The 21,768-nt window shown below is 41.6% G+C and overlaps 1 protein-coding gene across 4 annotated transcripts in view; it reads left to right on the top strand.

Annotated features, from left to right (window-relative positions):
* usp47 (ubiquitin specific peptidase 47) overlaps positions 1-21,768 on the top strand; it is a 188,865-nt gene that overhangs the window by 51,997 nt on the left and 115,100 nt on the right. The window contains exon 1 of one of the 4 annotated variants that reach the window (XM_038807973.1): positions 4,632-4,925. The exons of 2 other annotated variants lie outside the window; for them this stretch is intronic. In XM_038807973.1, the coding sequence (XP_038663901.1) occupies positions 4,830-4,925 (96 nt within the window). In that variant the 5' untranslated portion in view covers positions 4,632-4,829. Of the gene's footprint in view, positions 1-4,631; positions 4,926-5,502; positions 5,643-21,768 lie in introns of those variants that run through there. One more of the 4 variants, XM_038807977.1, reaches the window with a different exon arrangement.

The raw sequence follows: 21,768 nt of genomic DNA, 5'->3' as shown, positions 1-21,768 counted from the left end.
TGTGAGATAGTGCCTCAAGAAAGAAATATCTTGAATGTGAACATAAGAACATTAGAACTAGGAGCAGGAGTAGGCCATCTGGCCATTCAAACCTGCTCCTCCATTCAATGAGATCGTGGCTGATCTTTTGTGGACTCAGCTCCACTTTCCCGCCTGAATACCATAACCCTTTATTTCTTTACTCTTCAAAAAACTATCTATCTTTACCTGGAAAACATTTAATGAAGGAGCCTCAACTGCTTTACTGGGCAGGGAATTCCATAGATTCACAACCCTTTGGGTGAAGATGTTCCTCCTAAGCTCAGTCCTGAATCTACTTCTCCTTATTTTGAGGCTATGCCCCCTAGTTCTGCTTTCACCCGCCAGTGGAAACAACCTGCCTGCATCTATCCTATCTATTCCCTTCATAATTTTATATGTTTCTATAAGATCCCGCCGTATCCTTCTAAATTCCAACGAGTACAGTCCCAGTCTGCTCAACCTCTCCTCGTAATCCATCCCCTGAACTCGGGGATTAACCTAGTGAGTTTTCTCTGCACACCCTCCTTCGCCAGTACGTCCTTTCTCAGGTAAGGAGACCAAAACTGAACACACTACTCCAGGTGTGGCCTCACTAACACCTTATACAATTGCAGCATAACCTCCCTAGTCTTGAATTCCATCCCTCTAGCAATGAAGAACAAAACTCCATTCGCCGCCTTAATCACCTGTTGCACCTGTAAACCAACTTTCTGCGACTCATGCACTAGGACGCCCAAGTCCCTCTGCACAGCAGCATGTTTTAATATTTTATCATTGAATAATAATCCGTTTTGCTGTTGTTCCTACCAAAATGGATCACCTCACATTTGTTAACATTGTATTCCATCTGCCAGACCCTAGCCCATTCACTTAAACTATCCAAATCCCCCTGTAGACTTCCAGTATCCTCTGCACTTTTTGCTTTACCACTCATCTCAGTGTCGTCTGCAAACTTTGACACATTGGACTTGGTCCCCAACTCCAAATCACACTTTGAGTTGATGGCCCAGTTTGATCAGAACTAAAGTGACTTTCCAAAAGGCCTGTTGCCTGTGTAAGTACTGTACTGAATGAATGTCTCCGCCAAGAAGCCCCTCAGCAGCTGTAATCCAGAGGTCTTAATCAAATAGTATGCAATGAGGAAAGCCTGCTGCAAAGAACTAATTTTACCCCTTTCCACTCCATTTCTGTCTGTCTTGTATATTAGGGTAGAGGGACAATTAATGTGGGGAGTAGGTTAGCTTGCTTGTTATCCAGCTGTAATTATTGCATATTTAATCTTTATTCTTGTTATAAATAAACAGTAATTGTGTTTCAAATTAAAATCCTGGTGGTTGTAATTACTGGGATCCATGGGCCGCAATTTGTGTAAGAATTATCTCTTTCATGTGACTCCGGGGCCTGTAGGGCTCGAATTGACTGCACGTTAGCCTAGGGTGTTATAACACCATTCTTTGCCTGAAGAAGACATTGAATAACCACTTGATGTTTAAACAGCTATGTTTCTCATTGGAAGATGCGAAGAATAAAAGGAACCATTAAGCACTAAATTTCTACAGTGCAAAAGGAGGCCATTCAGTCCATCGGGTCTGCGCAACCCCTCTGAATGAACGCCCGCTCCCCACCCTATCCATGTGATGCCATCTAACCTTTGGGCAATTTAGGCAGCCTTTGGACACCGAGGGACAATTTAGCATGGCCAATCCACCTAACCTGCACATTTTTGGACTAGGAGGAAACCGGAGTACCCAGAGGAAACCCATACAAACCTGGAGGGAATGTGCAAACTTGACAAAAACGGTCACCCTAGATTGGAATTGAAAGCTGTTGTGGGGCAGCAGTGCAAACAACTATGCCACTATGCCGCACTAATAAAACAAGAACATACATTTTCAATGTCAGTGCTGGTGTTTATGTTCCATATGGATCTTCTCCCATTCTATCTATTTCATCTCAGCCTTTCAAAATTACTTTCTATTCTATTTTCTATTAAATATTCACGTTTGAAAACATAGTCTTTTGATCTCAATTGCTTCCTGTAGTAAAGCGCACCACATTCTAACCACAGAGTAAAGACATTTTTTCTTGGTAGTTTTATTTATTAGTAAATATCTCCTACTTCTAGCCTCTAGTTTAGAATTCTCCAATAAGTGGAAGCATTCTCTCCAATGAAATGTGTATGTATTGTTTGGAAACGTCAGTTGGCCGGAACACACTTGAACAGAGTACTGATTTGTTTCAGACTTCAGGTAGATATTTACCTGATGTTTCTACAATGTTTCCCAGTTCATAGATTTGTGGTTTGGCATTCCAACAACATTCTACAATCCAGAAAATTCCAAAATCCGGAAATGATTTGGTTGCAAGCATTTCAGACTGGAGTGTTGCAGTGTGGTTCACTTGTGTTGCTAATTACCAGCACAGGGAAATACAGAATAATACAGGAGTCTGGAATGTTTAAAGAGTGCAATTGAACAGAAAAGTCTACGTCCCATTCAGATCCGTAAACTGTACGAATGTCTCGTGATTGATTCAAGTGAGTTAGTGTTTGAAAATGGTTGCTGTCATGAAAAAAATATTGAATTGAGCATCCACCGTGTATTTCTGCAAGGAGTCAGAATGCTGAGGTTGGAGACGTGATTTGGTTCTTTTCCTGACATACGAGGTTGAGGGTTATTTTGTGTGGACATCGCAAATCCTTCAAAGCTATCTACTTTGTTTATCAGTTTTGGTTTAATTTTGTAAAGAACTGAATGGAATCAAGTAGTGGATGTGACTGGGAGCCATGTGGAACTGATTTGGATGTGGTCTGCAAGTTTTTATTTGCTTTTACTTAAACCAGACCTTATTTCCATATACCTAAAACTTAATAAATTTGCTTTGCTGTATTGGGGAAGTTGTGATTTTTTTTTCTTTTTAACCAAAATGTGATTTTGAAGGCGACAAATTATTTTGGGCTGAAATTAGCTTGGCTGATCAAGGGTCTTTAAAATATATTTGCACAGCCCTGGTGGTTTTGGTCATTATTTACACTCTGCTTTTGATGTCATGTTTGTAGATAAAATTTTAAATAAACTAACTCTACACTATATACAACACGAGATTCATGGTGGACATGGAATTTATGAGCAGGCGTAGGTCCTTCAAGTCTGCTCCATCTTTCAGTAAGGTCATGGCTGATCTGGTTGTTGCCTGAATTCCACTTTGCTGTTTGTCTGCCATAGCCCTTGATCCTCTTGAGTATGAAAAATACAGTCTGGGACACAAATAAGTTTACTCTAATGATCTGAAATTCTGTCGATGTTCTTGCATATAATTTGCAACACAGAAACAGACCATTTGACACATTTGGTCCACATCAGGATTTGTCCTCCATACGAACCTCCTCCAGCTCTATTTCATTGAACCTTATTGGCATATCCGGTTGGAAGATGAGGAGGTTAAGGCCAAGTGGGCGAAGGAGTTGGGGATGGCGCTGGAGGAGGGACTGGGCTGTGAGGTGCTGCGGAGGGTGAACTCCTCCACTTTATGCACGAGGTTGGGGTTGATGCAGTTAAAGGTTACAGGGCACATTTGATGAAGTCAAGGATGAGCCGGCTGTTGGAGGGGCGAGGATGCTTGCGAATGGTGTGGGAGGGCGTAGGCTAATCAAGTGCACATGTTCTGTTCCTTCCCAGCTCCTGGTTGAAGATATTTTGGGGGTTTTTCACCACCATGTCGGTAATCCTGCAAGTGGATTTGGAGCTGGGTCCCCTGGGGCATATTCAGGGTGTCGGATCTGCCGGAGTTCCAGGCGGGAGTGGGGGCAGATGTTTTAGCCTTCGCCTGGTTGATTATTTGCAGGTAGATTCTCTTGCTAAAGGGGGCAAATTAGGGTTTCCTTAAGAGATGGGGTTGGTTTATTTTGATTTTTGGAGAACTGTATATAGAACTCTAAATGTAAACTATTCAATTTTGTCATTGGAATTTAGTTTAAAACCTATCACTTTGACCAAGGCTTTGGTCATACTGTGTCTGAATCTGCTCCTGTGAGAAAGAAGTCTTTAATATGTTACAGTCACTATATACATTCAAGCTGTTGTAAATGTGCTCTGTGATTGTCAAGGAATTCAACCAGAAGACACAAGATGAGCCACTGAGATGGATGCTGCCTTCTTAGTTAATCCAAAACTTTTACTGAGATTTTGACTTATTGAATTTACTTGAAAGTGCTTTAGTTTAGTTTGTTATATTCCTGCAGCTATTTCATAAAAGGAGATGTTTTTGTTTGTGAGAACTCTTGCAAACAAACAAGTGAGCAGGTGTTTGAGTTACGTAGTGCCTGCTTCAGCAGTACATAACTATTATCTGTTGTTAAAAATATGCCTAATCTGATAATACTGCCAAATTCACGGTGTGAGAATTAAGGCTGTAAGCAAAGCTGAAATACTTTTAATGTAATGCATAGTTATTTTTAGAAAGCTTATTGAAGCAGCCTGTAGCTTTAGTGATTTGATTGGTTATTTGAACTACTTGAGAACGTCAGGACAAATGAACTGCTTTATTATACCTGTGTCATGGTGTTAAGAGAATGGAAAGGCTAAAGTTTGTAGCAAATGTGATAATTGTGATATTAAGTGTTCTTAATCCAGTCCGCCCTCTGGTTGAAGCCACACTGGCATCCTGATTAGTGTGTGCAACACAAGCTACCTAAAAGCAAAAGAACAATTATTTTGTGAAGGGGTCTGTCTCTCACTCTCATGACTTGATGAAACTATGGTTAGATTTGGGTCACTGGCCGTTGTTTATTTTTGTTGGGAGTCAGAGCGATGGAACCAAGAGTGTTGGAATCTGGAAAATTTAGCAGTAAAGGAAAAGCATCTGCTAAATACAGATGTGCAACCAAGACTTATTTTCAATGGAAGGCAAGCGAGAGCTACTAATTTGTTGGATTACCTTTTCTATGTTGTAGTTGATGTTGGGTATTAAGAAATGCAATGATTTCAGTCTGGAGTTTGTGTATTGGCACTGGGTTCAGCATGTATAACTTTAGAAGAGGGAACTACTTTATCTGAACTACAGATGATTTGGTCTGAATTGAAAGTGTTTATTCAGTTCGGGTTGGTTTTTGAACTGCATGTGTGAAACCTGCTGGGGCACGCCTAACTAAATTGGAACTTGTAAAAGAGACACAAAAGCATATGTTGTGAGGGGGAAAATAATCTTTAACAAGATTAAAATGTTTACAAGTCACATGTAGCAGGAGAGACTTACCTCAAAAAAAAATTAAACGTGGGAGGAAATAATTAGACTATTTTTGGAAAAGAATGCAGGGAATTTACTTGAAAATGCGAAGACAACATCTAATTTTGACGTGCGGAAATATGCCTGATTTGGGGAATTATGATCCAGTAACATTTACCATGTGGGAAAATGTTTGTGGTATTTCATGGATTTCTGCACCCTTAACGACCTTAGAGTCGTAAAATGTATCTAAGGTGGATTTAGAACAGTCTCATAAGTCTTGCTGAGATGGTTTATTCTCACGCAGTGATTAACCAGTGGATGTAATTCTGATATTTAAGAATGTGTACTTTGCAAAATGCTTTAAAGGCAACAAGAAGAGGCAAGCTAGAATAAAGGTAAGTGAGATTGATTACTCTGGTAATAAAACAGTTGATGCTAATTGGCAATGGCCACTGCTGTTAACTGAAAGTTTGGCCTGGGTGCTCTGATGTACAGCTGTAGTAAGTACTCCTTCTAATGTATTGAAAATGCTGATGGTAGCAAACCTCATTGCTAGTTGATTAGCATGTTTGTGATTAATAACAATCAAAGCGACTAGGACTAGTTAAGTGGTTAGGTCAAAGTATGGGAGATTAATAATCTTTATTAGTTTCACAAGTAGGTTACAGTAACACTGCGATGAAGTTACTGTGAAAATCCCCGTCGCCACACTTCGGTGCTTGTTCGGATACACTGGGGGAGAATTCAGGGTTTCCAATTCACCTAACAAGCATGTCTTTCGGGACTTGTGTGAGGAAACCGGAGCACCCTGAGTAAACTCATGCAGATACGGGGAGAACGTGCAGACTCCGCACAGACGGTGACCCAAGCCGGGAATCGAACCTGGGTCCCTGGCGCTCTGATAATTAGTTGAACCTAAATCCTCTTTTCAACTTTAGCAATGGTTCAGAGTTTGTGATCAAGCCTAACAAATTCTTAGCATCCAATAATCCATATCTCTGAGCACCTGGAAAACGTTACTCCCCTGGGTCACCTTTTATTTCACCCTGTGCAGTATCCTGAATACCTCCTTGTAGCTCAAATTCCCAGTCTCGTATTAGTTTACTCTGCTCGTGCCAACATTGAGCTCACACCACTATTGACGACTACTGATGAAGTTTTTCCACAATCTTGCAGAACCACTGTTTTATACAAACTTGCTGCCAATCCTGGGACTAGTGTTCTATCCTTCACTTGCGTTCTAAGAGTAAGCCCACCTTGCAACAACAGTATAAATTTGGCGTTGGGACCTGACCTGACTTCAGACAGCAGTGCAGAATTAGTAAAGCAGTAAGTCTTAGATTATGTATTGCCAGTACAATGTCAGCATATATTTAAAAAGGGCCACTTGAGAAAGTAAGGGAGTATGGGGTGAAAGCTCCAGAAACAACAGCTACTTATGGTCTTACAGTACCTTTAACATAATAAAACATCCCAAGGTGCTACACAGGCCTTTTATAAAACAAAATGTGACACTGTGCCTTGTAAGGAAATATCAGGTAAGTTTACCAAAAGCTTGGTCAAAGTGGTAGGTTTTTCGAAGTGTCTGAAGTTAGAGGGGTGAGAGGTCTAGGGTGGGCATTCCAGAACACTCCTTCGGGGCAACTGAAGGCACAGCCACCAATGGTAGAACAATTAAAATTGGGAATGCACAAGAAGTTAAAATTAGAAGAGTGCAGATAACTCGGGTTTGTGGAGCTGGAAGAAATTACAGAGATAGGGAGGGGTGAGTCCATGGAGAGATTTGAAAACAAGGATGAGAACTTTATAATTAAGTTGTTGCTTAACTGGGAACTCATGTACATCAGCAAAGGCAAGAATGGGAGGAGCAACTTGCTGTGAACTAAGAAACAGGCAGCAGATTTTGGATAACCTCAAGTTTACAGAGGTAGAATGTGGGAGAAAAGCCATGCGTGCATTGGAATAGATGCATGTGTTGGATTGGATTTGTTTATTGTCACATGTACCGAGGTACAGTGAAAAGTATTTTTCTGCAAACAGCTCAACAGATCATTAAGTACATGGGGAAAAAAGGGAATAAAAGAAAATACATAATAGGGCAACACAAGGTATACAATGTAACTACATCAGCACCAGCATCGGATGAAGCATACAGGGCGTGTCAAAAGGTCTCCACGGGCTTCGGAGGATGTTCAAGCCTGCAAGAAAAGATAAAAGAGAGAGGTTAGTAATAATATTAGTCTTAGAATTAAATTTTAAAAGATTAGAACGAGTATAAGTTAAGTAAAAATGGATCTGGGGAGAGCTCGCAGAGAGTCGCCTTGCTCCAGTGCCATTTTGGGAGAACAAGAGGTAAAAAAGGCAGGAACGAGGGTTTCAGCATCAAGTGAACTGAAACAGAACAAAGTGGAGAGGCTTTAAGGAGATAGAACTAAATGGTGTTAGTGATGACATGAGTATGAGATTGATAGCAAGGGGAGGCAGTGGCTTAGTGGTACCATCACTGGATTAGTAATTCAGATATCCAAAGTCATGCTCTGGGGACCTAAGTTCAAATCCCGTCATGGCAGATGGTAAAATTTGAATTCAATAAAAATATGGAATTAATGTTTAGACGGTGACCATGGAATCATTGTCGCTTTTAAAAAAACATGTGGTTCACTAATGTCCTTTAGGAAGGAAATCTGGCCTACATATGACTAGATCCACAGCAATGTGAATAACTCTTAAATGCCCTGAGGGATGGGCAATAAATGCAGGCCCAGCCAGCGATGCCCACATTCCATGAACAAATTTTTAAAAAGTACTAATCTTGGGATCAAATGTGACAGAGGTTGCGAACAAACGGGCTTAATCTCAGATGGTTACCAGGGAGAGGGATGAGTTGGTGACTAGGGAACCAGTTTGGAAAGGGCACAAAACAAATGGCTTCATTCTTCAATATTTAATTGGAGGAAATCTCTGGATGTCAGACAAGAAGTCTGATAATTTACCACTGGTGGGCGAGTCAAGAGAGATTATGGTGAGATGTAGCTGGTGCATGTGTGAACTCATGCTTTGCCTTCAGATGATGTCACAGACAAGCAGCATCTAAATGAGAAATAGGAGAGAGCCAAGGACTGATCCTTGGGTACACCAGAGGAACTGCCTGGATAGTTTTTGAAGCTACTTCTATTCACTTAAAAATATTTAGAATTGGCCCTTTTATGCATTTAAATATCAATTGTTGGGGGAGGCACTCTCTATGAGATAGAATTGTTGTTTCAATCAGGAAATATAAATGGGTACTCGCCATCAATTCTCCTGCTGAGGCAGCCAAGCTTTTTCAGCGTTGGAGATTGCATTGAGCACATCAGTGATCTATCCAGATTCCTCACCCGAGTTGTATCCTGTATTACCATTTATTTTTCATATTCCACTTTGCTTATTTCCTTTATCATTATTTCAATGGCTTGTACTAATTGATATTGACATTTGCCACATGGGTCTAACAAACTCCTTCACAAAAACAATATACCCACGTATAATGGATGTTGGAAATGTGAAATCAAATGCTGCCAAAGCTTGGCATTGCTGACAGCTCCTTTGGAAAGAGGAAGATAAGGTCATACTTGTCCTCTCTACAGATGCTGCTTTGTGTGTTCCGTGTTTTCAGCAATTTCTCTTCCCTCTCTTATCTATTCCGATCTCTCTTTAGTTTGCTAGTTTTATATTGTTTCCAACACTCCTCCATTTTCCATTGCTAATGATGCTGTAGGGGCTCCACTGTGAAGGGTATCCAGGCAATCCTTGGACTTGCAGTATAACTGGTTCCTGAAAATCGCATTGTAAGTTGAAATGTCGTAAGTTGGAACCAATTTCCCCCCAGGAATAATGTCATAAACGAGGGATTGGTTTCTCAACCAAGGGCGGAAATCACTCGTGGGGCTCCCGGTGATGTTCAATGCTCTTTAACTGTTGCTCTCTCAAGTCACTGAAGCGACTATTGATGCCTGTACGCCTTAGCACAAGTTCCTCAATTAATATGGGGGATATAATGAAGCTATCGATCACTGTTGGTTGCCTGCCTAACCTTGAACATCTATGAATCTGAGCAGTTATTAAATACAACATATGTGTATAAGTGCATTAAAATCATGAAGGTTGTACCAAAAAAATTTAACGGAATAAAACACTTGTTTATAACCTAACAAAGAAATTTCAACCTGACCAGTCATACAGAGGTGTAACACAGAACATCATTGCGCATGTTTAAAAGTGCTGGCGAGGCATCGAAATGCGGTGTCAATTTATAAATGCTGTAAGTGTCATTGGTCGTAACTCAAACGTCACAATGTTGAAGACTGCCAGTACTGAAATTATATTTTGATTTTCTGTAGAGACCGTTTCCAATATAAATGTGGACATGGAAATTTATCATAAAAGTTGACATGTCATGCATATATTTTTGGAAACTCATCTCTGTCTTCTGAGCCACTTGTAGATTTCTTCTTAATTTTCCCATGCCTGGAAAAAAAAAATTTGTTTCCTTCATTCTCTCTACTTTATCATTGGATATATAATTTTGTGTGATGAATTATTTAAAGTGTATTGTCCCTGCCAACAATGAATTGCTATTTATTTTGCAATGTTCTGCTCATCCAAAAATTACTCTTATTAAATTTGAGAGTCTTCGTTATATCAATTTTCGCTGTCATAGCTAGGACATAGAACATACAGTGCAGAAGGAGGCCATTGAGCCCATCTGGCCTGCACCGACCCACTTAAGCCCTCACTTCCACCCTATCCCTGTAACCCAATAACCCCTCCTAACCTTTTTGGTCACTAAGGGCAATTTATCATGGCCAATCCACCTAACCTGCATGTCTTTAGACTGTGGGAGGAAACCGGAACACCCGGAGGAAACCCACACAGACACGGGGAGAACGTACAGACAGTGACCCGGCGGGGAATTGAACCTAGGACCCTGGCGCAGTGAAGCTACAGTACTAACCACTAATCTATGTTTTGTCAGGCAATGACCACCCCCACAAGGGATAATCTAATCATGCATTCCACGGCATTATCATCACTGAATTCCCCCACCACCAATATCCTTGTGGGGGGGTTTACCATTGACCAGAAACATAACTGGATCAGCCGTATAAATGCTGTGGATATAAGAGCTGGTCAGAGATTGGGAATTCTGAAGTGAAAAACACAACTCCTGACTCCTCAAAACTTTACTCCCATCTACTTGGCAAATGCCAGAAGTCTGATGGGATACTCTCCCCTTGCCTGGATGAGTGCAGCTCCAACAACATTCAATATGCTCAACAGGACAATGCGGCCCACTTGATCACCCCATCCCAAACCTTAAACATGAATTCCCTCCATGATCAGTGCAATGAGGAAGCTGTGTATACCTTCTGCAAGATAAAAGGCAATTTGTCACGCTTCCTTTAGCCGCACCTTCCACAGTTACAACCTCAGCCATCGAAAAGGACAAGGACAGCAGATGTATGGGAACCCCACCACCTGCAAGTTCTTCTCCAATTCACGCACACTCCTGCCTTGAAACTATGTTGCAGTTCCTTCGCTGTCGCTGGGTCAAAAACCTGGAAATGAAAATCGCTTATTGTCACAAGTAGGCTTCAAATGAAGTTACTATGAAAAGCTCCTAGTCGCCACATTTCGGCGCCTGTTCGGGGAGGCTGGTACGGGAACTCCCTCCCTAACAACTATTGTGGTTGTACATACACCAGATGGACTGCAGTGATTGTTTCTAAATAGATTCAGAATGCAGATGAAGCAATAGGAATATTAATAAAACATTCCCGCATACACATGCTGCCAAATCCATTGTTCAAATTGATTTTTGTAATTATTGACGAGCATTCCAATAACTCAACAACCACCAAATAAATTTGACAAAGTGTACATGGAAGTGACATTTGAAGAGAGATACGCTATGAAACTAAGCTCACCACTTGGGACAGCCCAATATCTGAACTCATAAAGAACTATCCAAACGGGAACAGAGTTGATGCAAAATTTGTCTTATATTCTCAATCAACATTGTTAGAAGCTGATAACTCAAAGTTTTATATGAAATTGTTTGGTATTCTGCAATAGGAAGATGTGTGGATGAAAAGCTTTTCAAATAATCCTCTGAAGCGGTGACAATGTTCGAGTTTATTTTGTATATGGCAGAAAGCTCCCTGCATTTGACCACAACCTAACATGAACATCTATCTAAATTCTCTTTCGTATATCCTTCCAGTTTCACTGTATCGAGTTGACAATTTATTTGGGGACATTGGCAGTTTTCAAATTTTGTCTTTTGTCTAGAGTTCATATGTTCAAATTAGACAAACATGAGCTATAATAGATTCTTTAATTATCCACTAAGGCTAAGGTTTGAGGGCCAGTCACCAAGTGGGTTAAATCCATTTTATAATTCATTCCCAGTAATACTTTCAAACTATCTCTGCTAGTTTTGAAGGTGCTGCCTAAGGAGCCTCAATGAGTTGCTGCAATGCATCTTGTAGATGGTGCACACAGCTGCCACTGTTTGTCGGCGGTGGTGGAGGGAGCGAATGTTTCAGATTTTGGAGGGGCGCCAATAAAGTGGGGCTGCTTTGTGGCGATGGTGTTGAGCTTTTTGAGTGTTGTTGGAGCTGCACTCATCCAGGCAAGTGGAGAGTATTACATCACACTCCTGATTTTGTACCTTGTGATGTTGGACAGGCTTTGGGTAGTCAGGAGGGAGTTACCACTGGGATCTCTTCCGGGGTAGGTGTGACCTGTACAAGAAGAATGGGTTGCATCTAAACTGGAGGGACATCAATATCCTGGCTGCGAGGTTTGCTAGAGTCACTCGGGAGGATTTAATCTAGTATGGCCGGGGGTGGGAACCAGAGCGCTAATTTGGAAGGTGTAATAACTGAAGGGGAAATAGAGAACAAAAATAAGAGAACAACATCACTCTCTGCTCAAACGCAGTGGTTTGAAGTGTATTTGCTTCAACACCAGATGTATAGCGGGAAAGGCAGATGAACTTAGAGCACTGATTAGCATCTGGAATTATGATGTGGCTATCACAGAAACATGGTTAAAGGAAGGGCAGGATTGGCAGCTGAACGTTGGAGGCTATAGATGCTTCAGGAGAGATGGGGGGGGGGATGTAAAAGGGGTGGGGGAGTAGCATTACTGGTGAAGGAGAATATTATATCCATAGGAGAACACTTCTGAGGGCTCATACAATGAGGCACTCTGGGTAGAGGCCAGGAACAGGAAGGAGGCAATCACAACGTTGGGAGTTTATTACAAGCCCCCCAACTGCCTGCGAAAGATAGAAGTTCAGATAGATAGAGAGATTTTCGATAGTTGCAAAAGTAAGTTTTATTACTCGATGCCCCGTTCAATGAAGGCAAGCATTCCATATGCTTTCTTGACTACCGTGTCCACTTGTGTTGCCACCTTCAAAGATCTGTGTGGACCTGTACGCCCAGATCTCTCTGACTTTCTATATTCCTAAGCGTTTCCTATTTGCTCGTCTGCTACAAAGAATTGGCAGTAGAGCTATGACAAATATACATCCCAAAGATTGAGATGAATTTTATATTAAATTCTCATGGTTTGACAGAATTTATGCAGGTAGTATTAATTCCTTAAAGCATGAAATGTGATACTGTGATTGAATTTCAACACTTGTAGCTGGTAAAATAATTCTGATCAGTGTGTTCTGTTGTTGGATGGCAATTTGGTTATCAAGGTTTTAACCTTTATGTTGATTTCATTGAACTTTGTTCAAACATTCAAAAATACATTACAAGCTTAATCATACTGTAATTTCATTATGTTCAAACATTCAAAAATACATTACAAGCTTAATCATACTGTAATTTCATTATGCCAGTCCAGTGCAGCAAAATTACCATCTTGTGTTTGTTTTAAAACAAAATGATGCTCACTCATCAAATTTTATTACAACAATTTTGCTTTGTAAAATTTCACTCCAGTCTAATCTCTGCTTACTTGGAAGTTTCCTGTTTTTTAATATTCTGGCATGCGTTTCCCATTGGGTACCTTTCAATAAAGACCTAAATTCTTATTTCATCAAGTTTGTAATTTCATGTATTATGCGTCTTAGGGGATGTTCTGGAGTTGCAGACAAAGTATTTTTGATGAAATGAAGAAAAAGTTCTCTCAGGTAGTATTGTATTGTATTGAATGGCAAGTGTAAACACTAATGATTGGCATGCTGCAATGTTACTTTGGCTATGACAGGCATGGTCTGGGTTTTGTGCTGTGACAGTCTTAATACTAATCCTGCTTCCTGTTAAATTTATGAATATATTGAAACTTGCTGAAACTTAATTGGACAAAAAGCAAGACCATATGCTCTCTGCCCCTTTATCATTCAGCCAATGATACCCTTGCTCCTGTATATATAAATTCCTGCTCCTGTAATAGAAATTCCTTCCCCATACACCTCTGAAAACTTGCAAGTACCAAGTATTTTGCTTTCCTAACCTGCTCATGTCAGACCTCTCGTAACATTTTAAAGGAAGCGTTTTGATGATTTCTGCTGTTTCCTTGCATCTGAGCTGCTTTTGCATAGTATTCCTGTTGGCTTCACCCTTTCACCTGGAAATGTGTGGTCTGTTTTGAATCTGGAATAGGCTCAAAGCCCAGCAACCCTTAAATAAGGTATAATCTATCTTTTTTTCAGGGTAAATAAAAGCTAGGTTTATTTTAAATTTGTGAGGATCAGACATGATAAATACTTGAGATAATGGGAGCGAGCAGGAGAGACTTGGTCTCTGACTCGACTCAATAATTCCAAAGTGGATATCTCAAATTCAACCCTGGTAATTGCAACGTACCTCGGCTGTATCCCAACAACCCAGGCTTTTTGAAAAAATATAATTTCGTTAAAATTTTTCAGTTTATAAAATACAAAATAGGAAAAAAAACAAATTTACTTACATCAACCATAAAAAAGAAGAAAAATAGAACAACCCCATCAGGAAACCTAAATTCCCTCTACCCCCTTAATAATTAGAGGTGACCAATTCCTTTAAATAAACAATAGAAGGTTACCATCTCCAATAGAACCCCTTGATTGCTCCCCTCATGTCGTACTTTTAACGTTCCAAGTGAGTAGTCTGATGATCAGGGGTTCTCTTCCCCCCCCCCCCCCCCCCAATCAAACCACCACCACCGATTCAGCCATTTCCACTGAGGAATTGTCCCATCCTTACTCTAAATTCCTGGAACCAGGACTTGCCCAAGATGGCCACTAATCAAGACAAAGAAAAACCTTTGGTCACTCTCCCGACAGCACTCTTACCCCCCCCCCCCCCCCCCCCCCCAAACCTATAAACATGAGCTACCTCCCAAAGAACAATGCTCCCTCTTCACCAATCCCCCCTCCCCCCCACCAAACAAATCGCTAGACTGATCAAAATCTGTCTAAACAGATCCAACGGGCCACAGCCCCTTATCCCCAACTCAGTCCGGTCCGCTAGCTGTGACATAACTGCTAGTGAGGTGGCTCCGCCAGGACAACGAACCAAGAAAAAAAAGAGTAGGTCCCCTCACCCGCCTCTGTTACAAAGGAATAACCGAAACCAAAGCCCTTGTAATTCCCAACACCCCACCATATGCCATGTATTATCCATGTTGCTGCCTTAGCCATTACCCCCGACTACATTGCGCCCGGCTATCTCCCAAACAATATATACACTGGACATTCCCCGCTCCCTCCAATACAGAATAAGAAGCCCAAATAACCAGAAATGTATACTGAAACATCCCCAAGCAAACCCTCCCATCCACAGCCATTAAAGACCCGTTCAAACCCTATCCAAGTCTTTCTTCCTTGATAAAAGCCTCCTCTTCTGATGTTTTTTTTTTAACATTTCTTTATTCTCCTTTTTCACATTTTCTCCCAAATTTACACCCACCAACAATAAACAATAATCAGTAACAAATATGTAAATCCCCATGTCAATAACAACGATCCCATCCCCACACCAAACCCCAAACAGTAGCCCACTTGTTCACATAAACAAATGACAAAAAGGAATCGGGAATCACCCATACTCACCATCAACACACACCGCCCCCCCCCAACCCTCCCAACTAATGTTCGATGTTATCCAGTTCTTGAAAGTGCATGATGAATAGTGCCCATGAATTGTAGAACCCCTCCATCCTTCCCTTCAGTTAAAACTTAACCTTCTCGAGAGTCAAGAATTCCAACAGATACCCCCGCCACGCCAGGGCACAGGGTAGAGAGGCTGCCCTCCATCCCATCAGGATCTGTCTTCGGGCGATCAACAAGGCGAAGGCTACAACATCTGCCTCCGCACTCGTTTTCAACCCTGGCTGGTCCGATACACCAAATATGGCCACCTGGGGGCCCGGGTCCAGTTTCATGAGCACCACTTTAGAAATTACCCTAAAAACCTCCTTCCAGTAATCCTCTAGCTTTAGACAGGACCAAAACATATGAACGTGATTAGCAGGGACACCCCCCCACAACATTCATGCACATCTTCTACTTCAAAGAATCGTGAGCTGTGCTCTGTATACCACCTTCAGCTGTATCAGCCCCAACCTCGCGCACGAGGTGGAGGCAATCACTCTTCGGAGCACCTCACACCAGAACCCCTCCATATCCTCTTCCAACTCTTCCTTCCACTTTGCTTTGATCCCTTCCAGTGGTGCCTTCTCCTCTTCCAAAATAGCTCTGTAAACCGCTGACACTACCCCCCCTTCTCCAGTCCCTCTGTCATAAGCACCTCCTCCAGCAATGTGGAGGCCGGCTCCTCCGGGAAGTTCTGTATTTCCTTTCTGGCAAAATCTTGAACCTGCATGTATCTAAACATTTCCCCCTGCTCCAGCCCATACTTCGCTTCCAGCTCCTTCAACCAGCAAACAGACCCCTAAGAACCAAATCTTTGTGTCTTAATTCCCTTCTCCTCCCATTTTCGAAAATTCCTCCTCTGATGTATCGAGAAATGATATTTCAAGGTGGATTTGGATTTGTTTATTGTCACGTGTACCAAGGCACAGTGAAAAGTATTGTTCTGCATACAGTCCAGACAAATCATTTCATGCATGAAAACAAACAAACAGGACATAAATAAATACACAATGTAAATACATAGACACAAGCATCGGGTGAAGCACACAGAAGTGCAGTACTACTCAGTAGACAAGATATGTGAAGAGATCAGATCAGTCCATACGAGGGTCATTCAGGACTCTGGTAACAGCTGGGAAGAAGCTGTTTTTGAATCAGTTAGTGCATGTTCTCAGACCTTTTTATCTCCTGCCCGATGGAAGAAGTTGGAAAAGTGAATAAGCCGAGTGAGAGGGGTCTTTGATTATGGTGCCCACTTTCCCAAGGCAGCGGAGGTGTAGACAGCGTCAGTGGAGGGGAGGTGGGTTCACTTGGTGGATGGGCTGTGTTCATGACTCTTGCGTTGAGCAGTTGCCACACCAGGCTGTGATGCAGCCAGATGGGATGCTTTCTATGGTGCATCTGTAAAGTTGTTAAGAGTCAACTTGGACATGCAGAATTCCCCGAGGAAGTATAGGCGCAGTTGTGCTTTCTTGGTCGTAGCGCTGATGTGGGTGGACCAGGACAGATTGTTGGTGATGTGCACATTTAGGAATTTGAAGTTATCAACCATCTCCACCTCGGCACCATCGATGCAGACAGGCATGTGTACGATACTTTACTTCCTGAAGTCAGTGACCAGTTCTTTAGTTTTGCTGACATTGAGGGAAAGATTGTTGTCGTTACACCACACCACTTGGTTCTCTATCTCCCTCCTGCACTCTGACTCATCGTTGTTCGAGATCTGACCCAATATGGTCGTGTCATCAGCAAACTTGGTAGATGGACTGGAGCCAAATTTTGCCCCACAGTCGTGTGTGTGTGTGTGTATGTGTGTGTGTGTATATAGAGCATATTGTAGGGGGCTAAGTACACAGCCTTGCGAGGACCCAGTATTGAGGACTATCGTGGAGGAGGTGTTGTTGTTTATCCTTACTGATTGTAATCTATGGATCAGGAAGTTGCAGGTCCAGTTGCAGAGTGAGGAGTCAAGTCTTAGGTTTTGGAGCTTTGATTTTTTTAAATATAAATTTAGAGTACCCAGTTCACTTTTTTCCAATTAAGGGGCAATTTAATGTGGCCAATCCACCTAGCCTGCACATCTTTGGGTTATGAGGGCGAAACCCACGCAAACACGAGGAGAATGTGCAAACTCCACACGGACAGTGACCCAGAGACGGGATCGAACCTGGGACCTCAGCACCGTGAGGCAGCAATGCTAACCACTGCGCCACCGTGCTGCCCTAGGTTTTGGAGCTTTGATATGAGCTTGGCTGGTATTATGGTGTTGAAGGCGGAGCTGTGGTCAATGAATAGGAGTCTGAAGTAGGAGTCCTTGTTGTCGAGATTCTCCAGGGATGAATGTAGGGCCAGGGAGATGGTGTCTGCTGTGATCTGGTTGCGGCGAATTGCAGTGGATCAAGGCATTCTGGGAATATGGAGTTGATGTGTCTCATGACCAACCTCTCAAAGTTATACGTAACTCAATTTCGCTGGGTACACCACTCAAAAATGCACTCCAGTCTTGTGTAGTGCCACTTTGCCTTATACAAGAGGAGTGCAGTCTTTAATAATACCTCCTCGCTCCCAGCACCCCCCACCTACTCCACTGCCGTGTGTGCTTTCCTAAGCATTTTGATGTGTGGAATTGATGACGGTAATGGACAAGAAGCTGATTTATTTTGCAGAGTTCATGTGAATATGCATTTGTGGCAATTAATAATAATAATTGCTTATTGTCACAAGTAGGCTTCAAGTAGGCTACTGTGAAAAGCCCCTAGTCACCCTGGCGCCTGTTTGGGGAGGCTGGTATAGGAATTGAACCCGCGCTGTAGCCTTGTTCTGCATTGCAAGCCAGCTATTTAGCCTGCTGTGCTAAATCAGCCTCTATAATTGAAAACCACTTCGAACTACCAACATTGCTTCCTGTAACATAGCAAACAAGCAGAAAGATTTCCCAACAGACTATTAATTTCTTGCTGTATTTACTTTTGTGCCAGCATCCAACTGGGAAAAACTGACCAACTACATCTTAATTCCCAACTGAGGCCTAGTTTTGTTGAGTTTGTTTCTCCAAATGTGTTTTCATTTGTTTTCTGTGACACTACTCGGGCGCAGAATATATGGAATTGTGAGAGTTCTCTGTTTCTATATTACAGATCACATGAGATAGTCAATTTGAGATTGTTGGGTCTTCTAAGCAAATCAATAAATAGGCACTGATGGGATGAATTTCTCCATGCTGCTATTCAGGTGGTGTTGATTTCTGGGCGTAGATCAATGCTATCTCATTTTCTGGATGCTTCCTGACAAATGCTTGAATTTGGTGGACAGTATTTGTAAAACAATACCTTGAATGCTTACTCAGCAGTTACATCTATTTTGAGCTACGTTGCGCATATATCCCTCTTTCATTTGAAGAAAATCACCTTTTAAAAAGGTTTTGCTATGTTAAACCCAAGATATTTTACTCCTTCCTATTGTAAAAGGTCTGTGAGACAGCCTTTGCTTTGTTTTATCAAGTCAGCTTGCCTTCCATGTTTAAAAATTTATTTTCAGCCTCTTTTCTCGTGATTTTGTGAGATCCTGCCGTTGCCCTGCAATGTGATCAAAACTAATCCCTCACTGACCCGTTTTGCTCCATTTTCAGTCATGCACTTGTATCTGAAAGGGTTAGCAGGCTACTAGTCAGTAGGCTTGTAAGAGGGAGTTGCCATTTTCATCTTCATTCTTCAAAGTAGGTGATATATGGAGCCCTGAGTAGAGCAATAAACCTACATTATGTTTGACTGTTGCCTAAAATGCAGTGTTTAAACAAGAAACAATAAAATCAAGTAATTCCATTGGTCAAATTTCTCCTTTTATGCAGTTACAGTTCAACAAGATGCAAGTTAGACATTAAGGGGAAAGGATCTATAAATTACACATGAACATAGGAGCAATGATGGAAAAGTAAAGACTCTCTGGCCTATCTAGCCTATCTCAGACAATTCTTCTCCTCCCCACTCCCCCAAACTTATAAAAATGGAGGAATTTCTCACCAAATGGTCTATGGCCCATTTCGGTGATCAGGAAGATCACTCTGACTCTGAATTCTCTGTGCTACCGACCTTTTGCGAGAAGTAATGTGTGTTCTAACCAGAGACTAGATCAGCTCTTGTGAGATGGCAAGCAGACATTCAATGTGTTGTAACTATCGGAACATTTTAGGAATATTAGCTTCTAAATACTTTGGGAAATTTCAGGCTTAAAGGCCCATGGTTAGAGTGTCTTTTATTACGATGGTCATGTGTTTGTTTGAATGGTTTTAGCAGCTAGCAGATGAAATTGACAAAGGAATGTGTTGTTCAATCTAGGCCAATGAACTGTGGTTTGACTGGGAACTCCCTGGGGAGTTAATATTCTTTTCCAGCCTGCAGAGATGATTTGTTTTTCGGTTTGGAGAGATGAGGTCATTACTGGGTGGAGCAAGGAATGCAGAAAGACATTTAGAGAAGCTGTGGAGAGAGGCAGTTTTGGAGAAAAGGCTTTTGAAAGACAAGACAAGAGGTTGAAACAACTGAGTAGAGCAACTATTTAAAGATAATCAGCCAGAGTCTGAAAGGGTTCTAAAAGAGCCAAATATCTGTTCTGTGTCACAAGTAGTTCTCTATCCTCTGCAAATTTTAGGATGGATTAGTAGTGTTTAAGGTGTAAATTGTAAGCTGTTCGTCTTGGGTGTGAAGTTAAAAGTTTAATATTGTAGTTATAATAAAGTTTTGTTTTCAAAATAACCAAGCCCCATTTCTTCATGCTATCATTCATGGAGTGAATCATTCTTTGCAAACACATTGAGATTTTGGTCCAGTAGCCTAGCCACTATTGGGATCAGGCCTGGAATCACCCAAGAGCACCCAGACCTCCAAACAATTAGTCTACCCGATCCTTCAGGCATCATCTACAAATCATGCATTGGACTTAAAGCCATCTCCGAGCTTGTGAAACTGGAGTGGAAGCAAGTCATCCTTGATTCTGAGGGACTGCATAAGAAACAGAAGACTGTGCGACTGGGAGCCTGGTCCAGAAAACTCTTCCCTGAGAGAAGAACCATCTTCTGATGTCTAATTTTGATTTCATTATATTATTTGAAGAGGAACACAGGTCTCCCACTGTGCTGGCCAACATCTTCCCCTCTGGGCTTGCATAACTTTGGTTGTGATGCTTGTTCTCCCTAATCTATTTATTTGCAATGCAATCTGTTAAATTAATGGTATTTTGAAAAAGCACATTGATGCAATAGGAAGTTGTAGCACTACTCCATTTATTAGCTTGTAGTGCTTTGCAGTGTTCTGTGGGTTAGCTTAGAAATGGGGAAATGTAGCTGAGGTGTTTCCAACCCTCGATCCTCCTGAGAAGTCAATCTCTCTCGGCTAAAGTTTGAGGTTGGATGCTTAGAAATTTAGCTGCTAGCGTTGTTGTATACAAATGTGGTTTGTTGAGAATTTCTCTTGGGTTTGCAATTAATACACTTGAGGAAAGAATGGAAGGAAAATGTATTACTGACCAATCTTTAACTTGTCAGCTTTGCTTGCCACACTACTGAAGTAGCTAATTATTGCTATTGACCTTTCAGTTTTGGTTGAGCGGACTAACATTTCACAGTGTAAAACTGCCTGTGATTATCCATTTTGTTCCTCTGAATTGTGGGACCTCCCGATTATAATACAAAAGGGTAAAGCTTTCACAGACATTGAGCCTTATCACCTCTCTGGAGAGTCATCTCCAGGCACTTCACATTTGGAAGTATAGTCTATTATATTGACAAAGTAGCAGCCAGTTTGCATTTGGGAAGGTTGTACTTCAGAGTCATCCAGAAGATCATGTTTGGAAATGTGGGGGCAGCACGGTGGCACAGTGGTTAGCATTGCTGCCTACGGCGCTGAGGACCTGGGTTCGTATCCCGGCCCTGGGTCACTGTCCGTGTGGAGTTTGCACATTCTCCCCGTGTCTGCGTGGGTTTCACCCCCACAACCCAAAGATGTGCAGGATAGGTAGATTGGCCACTCTAAATTGCCCCTTAATTGGAAAAAATAATTGGGTACTCTAAATTTATTTTAAAAAAATGTTTGGAAATGTTGGAAGAATTTGTTGGCAAATGTCCAATATTATTTTCTTATTTTTTTTTAATAAACATTTTATTGAGGTATTTCTTTGTTGATTTTGTTGCTGTTACAATGCCAATGTACATAACAAGAAAAATATTAACATAGTGCAAATATCGCCTCCCACTCCCGCAGGTTCTGCCATTGTTTACCCCCCTAATCTATACTAACCTAACCACCCCCCCCCCCCCCCTTCTGCTGACGATTAATTATCTGCGATGAAGTCGATGAATGGTTGCCACCTCCGGGCGAACCCTAACCGAG

Source organism: Scyliorhinus canicula, chromosome 9, assembly GCF_902713615.1.
Source record: "Scyliorhinus canicula chromosome 9, sScyCan1.1, whole genome shotgun sequence".
NCBI lineage: Eukaryota > Metazoa > Chordata > Chondrichthyes > Carcharhiniformes > Scyliorhinidae > Scyliorhinus > Scyliorhinus canicula.
This window is presented reverse-complemented; position numbering and strand designations above follow the sequence as displayed.